Here is an 11,242-nt window from a genome sequence, read left to right as displayed (position 1 = left end):
GCGGCGAGACCCCCGACTCCTGGCGCGCTCTGCGCCCGGCGCTGGGAGGCGTGCGTGTCGCTTTAAAAGCTCCCTCCCGGCGCGGGGCCGGCCCCTTCCCCGGCAGCGCCGAGCGAGCCAAGCCGCGAGCCCGGGCCTCGCAGGGAGCAGCGCGGCGCGGGCACCGGTGCGGGGGGCGCGGGGGTGCGGGGCGCGGCCAGGTGCGCGGAGCCGGGGCGGGGCGGGGCGGGGCTCGGCTCGGCCCGGCCCGGGGAGGCCCAGACAGACCCCGGGCTGCAAGCGGGGAGCCCGGCTCGGCCCGACCCGGCCCGGCCCGGCCCGGCCCGACCCGGCCCGCGCCGCCTCCCATCGCCTCCCCAGCCTCCTTTCCTCTCCGAGCCTCTCTTCTCTGCCCGCATCCGGGCCGCCGAACCCAGCTGGGCCGGGCCCGCGGATCGGGGTCCCCGCGGCCCACACCGCCCTCCCCAGGGAGCCACAGACCCCGCACCCTCCTGATCCCGCTGAGCCTCCCAGGTGCCCGGGGGTGTAGATCTCGGGGTCTCGGGATCGCGGTGGTGCCAGTCGTGCAGGGCAGAGCCCGGGCTCCGCCACCCCGCACCGGACTGAACCGGACCGGACCGAGCGAGCCCCGGGCCAAGCCTGGGGACCCCGCGCCTTCTCGGCCCCGTGACTCCAGCTCCCGCGCTGGGACCTGCCCGGCGTCACCTCGACCGCCCTGCGCCCGAGTCACCTGTGGCCTCGGAGCCCCAAGCCCTCCGGACCCGGAGCCTGGAGGGGATCGCAGGGGATTTTTGTAGCGCCGAGGCCCCGCCCCCTCCCGCTGCCCCGATGTCCCCGGCCGCGGCGCACAGGACCCCCCTGAGGCCAGAGGCCGAAGGGTGCAGAGAGAGAAGCCCGCCCTAGGGAGCCTGGGGGGCCCCCAACCTCGCTGGGGGCTCGGCCCTCGACGCTGCGTGGAGGGAAGGCCGGGGGCCCCCACCCTCGGTGAGTCCTGGGAAGGCGGGGCCGGGCAGGGGTGGTTCTCGGGACCTAGGCACCTGGGGTACACTTAGAGGCGGGCGGAGGACTCCAGTGGCCCTGGGTGAACCAGCGAGGCCGGCTTGACTGGGAGTGGGGGTGGGGAACCCGCGGCCGGGGCACCCCAGAGGAGGCTGGGGACTTCTGCCTCTGAAGCAGGGGCTCCCCGAATTCCTTCTAGAGAAGCGGTGGGCTGAACTCCATCTGCCTCCACCAACTCTCCCCGCAAAGAAAAAATAAATAAACCCCATCGAGGCAGGGTGCAGGGAGAAAGCAGCAATTCCTGGCGGTGCTGCTGCCTGGGAGGGCTGACGCCAGGCTCAGCTCTCTCCGCAGGGGGCTGCCCTCCTCCAGCCCAGCTCTCTCTCCAGAGCCGCCCACAGCTGGAGCCCCCTCCACATCTGGGAGACCCTGGCCACCGTGCCTCTGTTGGTGTCAGTTGCATCCAGAGATCTCTGCCTTGGTGGCTGCCTCGAAGTTGCAAGGGGATTGATTGCTGCCGCCTCCCCATCCCAAGGGCATCTCCTACCCTGACTCCCTGCAGAGTCATCCCCTTGGTCCAGGCTCTGTACTTCAAGTCCTGGAGGCCACTCCTGGAACCCAAGGCCCCTCCCCCTGCTTTCCCATGTCCTCACCTTGACCCCTCTGTCAGATTCTGCCTCCCTCTGGGTGCTCCGTTCCCCACCCAGGGGCAGAGCCGTCGGAGTGGCAGGGGGCAGGGGCTGGGTGTGGGCCGCCCAGGGCCAGGGTGGGCTGGGGGGCCGTTAAGATGTGGAACTCTGCCCGGCCGAGGGTGTCTCCGTGGAGGCAGACGCAGTGTGTGCCCAGCTCGGGGGAGTATGGGCAGGCCTGTGGCCACGTGGTGAAGGATGAACATTCGGGGCGCCCCGGACCTCGGGCAGCCCAGTGACGACCCCAGCAGTGGTGGTGAGCGGGAGCGGATTCGACAGCGCATGAAGATGGTCATCGGGCAGCTCGAAGGCATCCTGCAGGAGCTCAAGGAGGTGGCCAAGGAGCTTCGGGAGGTGAGTGAGGGTGGCCCTGGGGCCACACAGGCCTAGGCCAGCCTGCTTGGGTGGGGCTGGCACAAACATGGACATGTGTGTGTGAGTGTGCAAAGCTGTAGGCATGTGTTTCCCTCCACTGGAGACCTGTCTCGTTCTCCCTTACCCAAGTCTGTTTCGCTAATAACCTCATCAGACCCCAGGGCTGGAGGCACTCTGGACACAGAGATTGCTTGGGAAGTGCGTAAGTGACCCCGCTCTGTGGTTACCAGTCAGGGCTGCCAAGGTGGCCAGTAAGGACCAAATCCCACTATGGCTTCTTAGTGAGAGACACTCTTTTGGGACCAGGGCTGACACTTGACCCCGCCATCTGCCTTCCTTGAGACTCAGATCTAGCTTTAGAGGCAGTCTCCACTGTGAGAAGCCCCCTCAAAGCTAACCCCAGAGATGACAGATACTCAGAACCCTTGACCCAGGAAGAATTAAACCAGCTAGGCCTTCCCTGTCCTGGGGTCAGAATGGGTCTAGGCAGTTGCTAGAGGGTGTCAGGGTTCCTTGTGTGCATGAGCAGGTGCAGGGATCTCCTACAGTGGGCGCACGGACACACACACACACACACACACACTCACACACAAGGGATGTTTCTGAATGTTTTCACCAAAGCCCTAAAGTCACTGAGAAATGCTGGGATGTGTATGTCCCTCTCTGTCTAAGTGGAACCTGGTTTAATTACCACTTCCCATATCATGGGGGTAATGAGGTACACATGTCCTCAGCCCTGCCCCCTGGGCTGCGTTCAAGCCCAAAATGCATGACCAGCGTTCTGAGCCACTGGCCTGAATTTGCCCACTGGGTGCCATTATACCACCCAGGTGGGCTTTAGGCAAATTTCAACTCCTTGTAACCAGGGCCCCTGCAGAGATGGCAGGGAGTGTGATTGAGCTGGAGTTATGGGCCCGGCTCTCCCCAGCCAGCTGCACAGGAGCTGGGGAGGTAGGTAATGTGGGTACCAACTCCAGGCTGCCTACATGGCATTCCAGCCTAGGGTGTGGGGTGGACAGGCACTGCCTTGGGCCTACCAGAAAATCCTGTCAGGAGGTAGAGTGATTGTGGCTTCAGGTAAACAGAAGTGGAGTTGCTTCTGCCCTGGGCTGGGCTAGGCTGCCCATGGTCTGGGCCGAATATCATTGACCTATAAATTTAGAAGTCAAAAGCTAGAGGCCCCTGAGCAACTCTCCTGCTCCAGCCTTACGGGTCCAAAGGGTGACAGTCCCCTCTGTCCCCCCATCCTAATTTGGATGCTCTGTAGTTCTATAGGGCCATAGGAACTGATCAGAGGCTCGCTCTTGGCCAGGGGCCTGGGACCCAGACCCAGTAGACTCAACTAGAAGGAACTAGCATTGGCCCTGACCCTGGAGGCAGCCTTGCTGTAACTCTGATCTTACTCTCAACTAAGTGTCTTTCAGAAACTTGCATGCCCTCTTCCCCAGCATAGCCATCGAGAGCTTGAAAGGACCTCACAGGTAGTCCAGGCCAGCCCTGTACACTGTTGAAGAAACTGCAGCCCAGAGAGGGACAGGGGCTTGTCCAAGGTCACACAGCATAGCAGGAACAGAACTGAGCTTAGAACTCAGGTGTTTGATGCCTTCTGGAGCTTCGGCAGGTGGGCTTTCTGGATGTTCTTGTTTTTTGTGTTTTTTTTCAGTACTGCTTAATGAACTCAGAGTCTTCCCACTGAGCTACATCCCCAGCCCTTTGTATTTTTCATTTTGATACAGGGTCTGGCTAAGTCACTCAGTTGCCCAGTCTGGTCTTGAACTTGTGATCCTCCTGCCTCAGCCTCCCAGAGTACTGGGATTACAGGCTTGTACCACTATGCTGGCTTCTCTTTGCATTTTGACAGGGATCTTCGGGAAATAATACCCTTTGCTCATGCCATGATGCTGTAGCACTAGGGCTTATTTGCAGAGCTTTTAGATCCCCTCCTTCCTCCCACTCACCTGCTCCCAAGTCACCCACAGCAGAGCACCGGGTCACAGGCTGTGCAGTCCCAAAGCCTGAGCCAGGACAGAGAAAAATGGGTCCCCTTCCCCCACACACCCTGTAGGCCATGTGCCTCCACCCAAGACTTTGGCAGGTTGCTATGGCAACCAGAGTCTACCCCGTATGCCACTGCCTGCCCGCTGCCAATGGCACCCAGCGGTGGGGGGGGGGGAGCCAAGCTCAGAGCTCCTTCATCCCCCAAGACAGAGCTGGACATGGGGCAGTAGCCAGAGGGGAGCGGGAGGGAGACCCAGGTGGGAGACACCTGGCCAGCTTCCTGTGTCATGGAGTTGATCAGGGATGAGGTTGCCAAGTGGGGTGCCTGATTGGTCCCCGGAACTTGAGATCTGGACTTGTGGTCCTCCAAAGGGATTGTCAAGCCAGTCAGCTGGCATTTTCCCATGAGGAACATGGAAGCCCTAAGGCCATCACAGCCCACTCCTTGGGTGGCACCTGCCCGGTCCCCACCTGAAGGTGGAGAGAAGAGTCACAGAATAGCCCCTGGGGCATGCCGTAGGATCCTTGGGGTGGGAACAAGAGAGCAGAAAGGAAGGGCTTAGCCTAGATCCCCTCTGTCATCTTCCTCTTGTCTGCAGCCCCCCATTTCTGGCCCCAGGAGCCACGCATCCAGGCAGACCCTCCTCACCCTCTCGAGCATCCAGCTGAAATTCATGGGAAGATGAGTTACACCAAAGCATTTCCTCCCTGAGTCTCTGAACTTCCCTTTGTCATCCCTGAAATGGGGACCATAATGACCTGCACCTCATAGTAACATTGCAAGGATTTGTGGGGGCTCAGTGCATGGGAGGGGTGCCATGCTGCTCCACTCCTAGGGGATTCCCTTCCCCATATGACCCTCTCTTCCCAAAGCCCCATTGTAGCTCTGCCACTAGCTCCCTGGGTGACAGAAAGCAAGTGCTATCCCATGGGTGGGGAAAGCTGGTAGAGGACTGAGTGAGGTAAGGAATGCAGAAGTGCTTAGAGAGCTAAAATTGTGCTGCAGAGAGATGTGACTGTCAGACATTAATTAGCCCTCATTTCTCTCAGGCTCCCCAATACTCCAGGATTCCACACAATCCCAGCAATGCTCCTAAACTCCTCAAATTCCATGGATCTTAAGCCGGAGGCGCAGGACAGCCCAAAGGCTAGGAGCATGGGCCATGCTTCCAGATACCTTCGGTTCAGATCTGAGCACTAGTACTGTGTGGATATGGGAATGTTGCTTTACCTCTTTGTGCTTCTGTTTTCCTATCTGTAAAAATTTTCTCAAACTTTACCTCTCCCCTGGCCCCTGGCCCCAAGGTTGTTGGGAGAATGAAAAGAGATTATATATAAAGTATTTAGACCCATATTGGCCACAAAGCACCATATCTGTTAGGTTTGGGATGTTTTGTTTTTTGTTTTAACATTTCTGAGCATCCATGCCAGGGCCTTGTACATGCTAGTCAAGCCCTCTGCCACTGAGCCACATCTCCAGCCCTTTTTGTTCATTTGTTTGGTTGGTTTTTGGTTTTTTGCAACAAGGTCTTGCTATGTAGTACAGGCTGACCTTTTATTCACTCTGTAGCCCAGGCTGGCCTTGAACTCACAACGATCCTCCTGCCTCAGCCTCTCAAGTGCTGGAATTATTGACATGCACTACCACGCCTGGCTCTCATAGGGTTTGGTTACTGAACTATTCGAGCAGCACTGGTCTGCTCCTCAGCAATATGGACAGCCTTGTTTCGGGGTCACATAGTTTTTTAGCCAGGAGCAGGGAGGTCAGGGCCAGATCCTGCCCTCACTGGGGCCCATTAGTGTCCCTGCAGTAAGCAGTCCCACCCCTACCAGCGAGGAAGGGGATATAGGGCCATGGGGACAGGGTGAGAAAGAGGTCTCCTATAAAGTGGCTTTTGAACAGAGACCTGAAGGAAATGAGGGGTAAGGTCATCAGCCACCCAGGGGCAGAGTGTTCCGGGTCTTGGAGAGAAGCATGCTCATGTGTTGTGTGCTCATCCTGAGCAGGTACCTGGGCTCCTCTTTGGGGCTCAAAGGTGGCCCTCGGCCCATCACCTTATCCCACATCACCCATGATTCCTGGGTTGGGCATAACTTATGGTCAAAGTTGCCCACCTTGCCCTAAACACCCCAGGAGGATGCAGGGATGAGCACAGCCTTTCCTCACCCGGGAGTGGCAGTGGAGAGTCCCCTGCCACCTGATTGTTACAGGAAATGGGCACCACAGCAGCCTGTTGTGCAGTCCTATTGTAAGGTGCCTTGTCTGAAGGTGGCAGGGAAAACCACAGGCCTTGTGAGCTTGTGATAAATAGAAGTGGCCCAGCCAGGAAGCAACTGAAGCCAGAGAGGCTGAGGACCACAGGACGGAGCCAAAGTGGGTCAGCTCTGTCACCTGCAGCTCAGCACGCGCTGCTTGGATTTTTTTCTTACTACTTTTTGGTCACACCTTTTTTCCTCCCTTTTCCCTTTGCCTTCTCCTCCTCTGGACAGATTCACTGAAGCTCACTGGTCAATTAGGCCAAATTGCAGGGTGAGAGCCATGAATCATGGTCAGTTGGCTCCCTGTCTACCCCACGCCACCCCTCCCCAGGAAGATAACAAACAACGTAATCACAGAATTAAAAAATAATCAGTGGTCATAAATAATGCAGAATCCTCAGTTATGTAACCAGCTGCCCAAGGAGCTGGGAGAACAGGAAGGAGATAGCAGCTTGTTGGGAGAGGTAAGGTGTAGGATGCTGGATCTGTGGCTCCTGGGTCCTCAGACCAGGCGGGATGGTCTTAGGGGACACAGAAGTGCAGTCCTTGTGGAGAGGGCTTGGCCAGGCCTGGCAATATGGGGCAGCCAGGAGAGCCCCAGACAGAAGCAAGCAGGTAGGGGTAGCAGGTGGAGAGGGGGTTAGAGGGGCTATGTTTGGGAGACTTGAGAATTTAGGGAGCAGGGAAGGGGAGACTGGAAATTGCTATCGGTGGGAAGATTAGGTAGGTGCAGTTGTTCAGGGGAAGGGAGCTGAGGCTATGACCAGAATGGAGGTTGAGGGGGACACCTAGGAGTCTGTCAGACCCCTCAGTCCTGCCTTCCTCTCTAGTGCTCACTCTTGGCACGCTCTTGGTTTTAAGGTGCAAAGTCCGGGAGTCAGCACTCAACTCTGGTCTCAGCTGAGTTCCTGTGGGCTGCTGGGCCTCAGTTTCCCTCCAGCAAGCTCAAGGGTGGACTCCACATAGTTTCCCAGGTCCTCCTGGCTTTGGAGTTCTGTGATTCTGTGATTTTATGGTTCCATTTCTCTCTCCATCCTCTTTCTCCCCTTCTCTTTCCTTCTGTGTATATAATTATTTCCTTGTACTCCAAGACAATCCCAAATTACATGTAGGCAAATGATTATTAAATCTCAGAGAGAAATCACAGATTCCAAGTCATCTGAAGCAGAGAGGCAGGTAGTACCGAGCATGTCCCACACTTGCCCTCCAGGAACTGGGTCCCCTTGGCCACCCAGTTTCCTCTTCTGACCCCACTTCCATCATGTAAGTGGCCCCCCTAATAGACAGGGCCACACTTGCCTGTGACCTCATAGTCGTTCAGCTTTTGGGAGTGAGATTTTCATGAGACAAATGGTCAGCCTGTGTGCACTAGAAACTCCCCTGCCAGAGTATCATTCTTTGCATGAAGTCACATCTCCTCTCTGAGCATGTGTTCCCGCCCACGGTGCATGTTGGCTATTGGTTGTCTGTCTTGTACTACGAGCTTTCCCAAGAGCGCTGGGTCTTGAAGTCCTCACAGCTGTAGGCACTACTAGAATTCTCCTTTGGTGAAGAAACAGAGGGGCGGAGAAGTTGAGTAACTTAGCCAAGGTCACACAGCTGTTAAATGATGAGTCAAGGTTGGGGCCCCGGGTCTGGCTGCAGACCTCAGGTTGTAAAGGGTTTCGCTGTCCTGACTCTGCTGTCTTGTTTTGTTTTGTTTTTGGTACTGGGGATCGAACTCAGGACCTTGCGCTTGCAAGCCAGGTGCCGGAACCACTGAGCTAAATCCCCAGCCCTGACTCTGCTGTTTAAAGCACAGTCCTATCTGTTCAATCCTTGTCACCCTGGCCACGGAGAAGAGTGCCATCGCCCTTCGGCAGGACAGAAGACCACAACTTGGAGTGGGATTATCTGCAGCCAATTAAACCCGGGACTCCCTCTCTCCCTTCCCTCCAGACTCCCAGGAAAAGTCAGAGAGGCAAGCTGGCCTCCCCAAGCCTGAGTCACTGCAGCCACACCACGCCATGCCTGATTCCTCCTCAGCCGCACCTTCTGACACAAACAGACACCCCTCAGCGCATGGCCTGTCCTGAGGCTGGCTATGCCTTGGTGCTGTGTCTTCACCCTGCTTAGATTCCCCATACTAGGCTAGCGGTTTTCAAAACACACCCTTGACCCGCAGCAGCTGGGGCCGGATGATCTCATGGACTGGGTGGGAAGACACGCACAGTAGGTGCTCACAGGTGGTGACAGATGCCGTGTTTATCCCCAGGTCCCTCACATTCCTTCCACTGCCCTTCTTACAATTCATGAAACTCTGGGGAGGTTGGCAGGGCTGGGAGCCTCGTGGTAAATGAAGTTGAGGTTACTTCATCTGTGTGACTGGCTCAAAGACACACAGCAGTGACTGCACTAAGTCTGGCCCCCAAATGTCTGGATTCCCCCAGCTCTTCTGCAGATCTCAGCCACGATTCCTCCACTCCTGGCTTGGGGCATGGTGAGGGACATCCCTAGGTATTATCACCCAAAGCAGCTCCTCGGTCACCCCTAGAAATAGACTCCTAAGCCTCACCTAGAAGTGGAAAGAACCTTGGAGATAAACTAGTTCACCCACTGCCCCTGCTTACAGATTGAGAAACGAAGCCACAGTTTCCACCCTCACCTTGGGTGCTTGCTGCATCCCTGCCAGGAAGCTGCTGCATCCCTGCACAGCTGGCAGCAGCCTCAGGAAGCCTTTGTTAAGGACTTAATGACTGCATGAATGAATTGACTGCTCTGACCCAGGTACAGAGCAGGGAAGGTGCTGGGAACTGGATTCTGGTCCCAGTGACTCGCCCAGTGTCCCTGGCGCTGGTCTCTGTAGAGCTGACGTCCGGTCTCTGCCCACTCTGCTTTTGTGGGTTTGCGTTTTTACCTGATTCTTCTCTCCATTCTGTGCCAGGTCCTATCCCTGGATCTGTCTGTATTCCCCTCTTTCCCTCACTCCTATACGCTGATTTACATACTCAGAGCCAAGCAGGGGCAAGGGGGGGGGGTGTCCTAGCCCAGGGCAGCCTGAGTAGAGGCCTCTGTGAAGGGTCACAGCAGGGTCCAGGGACCTGTGCAGCCTCACTGGCTGCTGAGTGCAGTTAATGCAGCTCTGGACCACAACGGACGACTTCTTTATCGCTTACCAAATCCGCTCACTTTATTCCTTCTCCCAGAAGGCGGGGATGCTCTCTGCATCAGCAGGCAGGGACAGCACAAGGGAGGCAGTTTGGGGGCTTGGGAGGTGTAGCAGTGCCACATACCGCATACCGACTGTTCTGGTCCCCAAGGGCTGGTGAAGACCAGCAGGGGAGTTGCTGACCAGCTTTGGGGATCGGTTCAGGATGCTGTAGGAAGTATGAGCAGGGTCCTCCCAGCCCCCGCAGTCACTTCCTCTCTGAGGACAGTGGGCTGAATAGACTTTCAGACTCCTTCAGCCCCTCTTTAAGGCCCTCTATCCATCAGACAAAGCCCACCCCCTGATCACCGGGGCCACCCCCAGAGCAGCAGCTGTGTTTAAGAGAGGGGAAGTGCGTGAATGTGGAGGGGCAGAGCTGGAAGGCGGATGCCCCTCACATCTCAGGGGACTAAGGGGCGTGAGCCATTTGCTGGGAATGGCCGGAGCCAGCTCTGTTCACCCCAGTCCAGTCTGGTCCCTCCACGACACAAAGCTATGGCCTCAAATGCAGTCACCATCCCATAAGGTTGCCAGTCACAGGTCTGGCCAGGCAGGGCGAGGCACACTCACTGATCCCCTCATCTACTGTCCCCTTCCTGGCCAGGTGGTGACCCAGATCGACAAGCTAACCTCAGACTTCGACTTTGAGCTAGAGCCGGATGATTGGACCACAGCCACTGTGAGCAGCACCTCTAGCAGCGACAAGGCGGGTGTGGGTGGCCCCTTTGACCTGGGCCACCTGGACTTCATGACAGCCGACATCCTCTCAGACAGCTGGGAGTTCTGCTCCTTCCTGGACGTGTCCACCCCGTCAGACTCTGTGGATGGCCCCGAGTCATCAAGGCCAGGGGTCGGCCCTGACTACCGGCTCATGAATGGTGGCACCCCCATCCCCAATGGGCCCCGAGTGGAGACCCCCGACTCCTCCAGCGAGGAGGCCTTCAGCGCCGGCCCCACAAAAGGCCAGCGGACCCCAGGGACACGGGAGAGGGTTCGGTTCAGCGACAAAGTACTCTACCATGCTCTGTGCTGTGACGATGAGACTGAGGAGGAGGCCGGGAGCCTGCCCCCCGAGCTGCCCCACACAGAGCCTCACGAAGGAGCCCTCAAGCCCTCTGCACCCCTCTACAAGACTCGGCGCTCCCCACTGACCAGTCGCCGCTCCGGTCCCACGTTGGCCCCTGAACAGACCCGACGGGTCACAAAGAACAGCAGCACCCAGACCGTGTCAGACAAGAGCACGCAGACGGTGCTGCCCTACACAGCCACCAGACAGAAAGCCAGGGGTAAAAACTAGGGGCCGGGCCGGCGCTGGGGGTGGGCACATAGAGCTATGAATATATATATATATAAATTATATATATATATATATTTAAACAGTCATAATAAAATTTTAAAATGCTAAGGATCTGGCCCCATGGGCCACAAAGCTTTCACAGAGCTCATCCTAGACTCAGAAACACCCGCTCGCCAACTTGGTCCCCAGAGGCGTGACCAGAGCTGCCCCCCTTTTCAGGCCAGAGCCCCCCGAAGAGATATCTGACAGGATCTAAGGGAGGCGGGGAGGAAGACCTGGCTGCTGGCCCAGGCCAGGTCCTAGAGGCAACTCATCTGCCCTAAGAGAGCAGCATCCTAAGGAGGGCATAGGGCCCTCCTCCAGGGGAGAGCTTGCCTGTCCTTGCCAAGGGCAAAGGTGCCTGGATAGACACCTCCCTTGCCCAGTGCATAGCAGGCT

General features: G+C 57.4%; 1 protein-coding gene across 1 annotated transcript; it reads left to right on the top strand.

Annotated features, from left to right (window-relative positions):
• The first annotated feature begins 256 nt into the window (after positions 1-256).
• Insyn1 (inhibitory synaptic factor 1) lies at positions 257-10,912 on the top strand. Its single transcript, XM_004855497.4, has 2 exons — positions 257-2,042; positions 10,112-10,912. Exons 1-2 carry the CDS (start codon positions 1,887-1,889, stop codon positions 10,802-10,804), a joined length of 849 nt encoding a protein of 282 aa, XP_004855554.1. The 5' UTR covers positions 257-1,886; the 3' UTR covers positions 10,805-10,912.
• Positions 10,913-11,242: the final 330 nt, after the last annotated feature.

Source organism: Heterocephalus glaber, unplaced genomic scaffold, assembly GCF_053883595.1.
Source record: "Heterocephalus glaber isolate CG9 unplaced genomic scaffold, H.glaber_assembly_v1.0 deba00001689, whole genome shotgun sequence".
NCBI classification, from domain to species: Eukaryota; Metazoa; Chordata; class Mammalia; order Rodentia; family Bathyergidae; genus Heterocephalus; species Heterocephalus glaber.
The sequence above is the reverse complement of the archived record's forward strand: the minus strand, read 5'-3'. Positions and strand labels throughout refer to the sequence as shown.

Coding starts and splice junctions, on each gene's coding strand:
- Insyn1 (XM_004855497.4), top strand. CDS start 1,887: ATGAACATTCGGGGCGCCCCGGACCTCGGGCAGCCCAGTGACGACCCC. Junction 2,043..10,111: donor TGGCCAAGGAGCTTCGGGAG/GTGAGTGAGGGT, acceptor CTTCCTGGCCAG/GTGGTGACCCAGATCGACAA.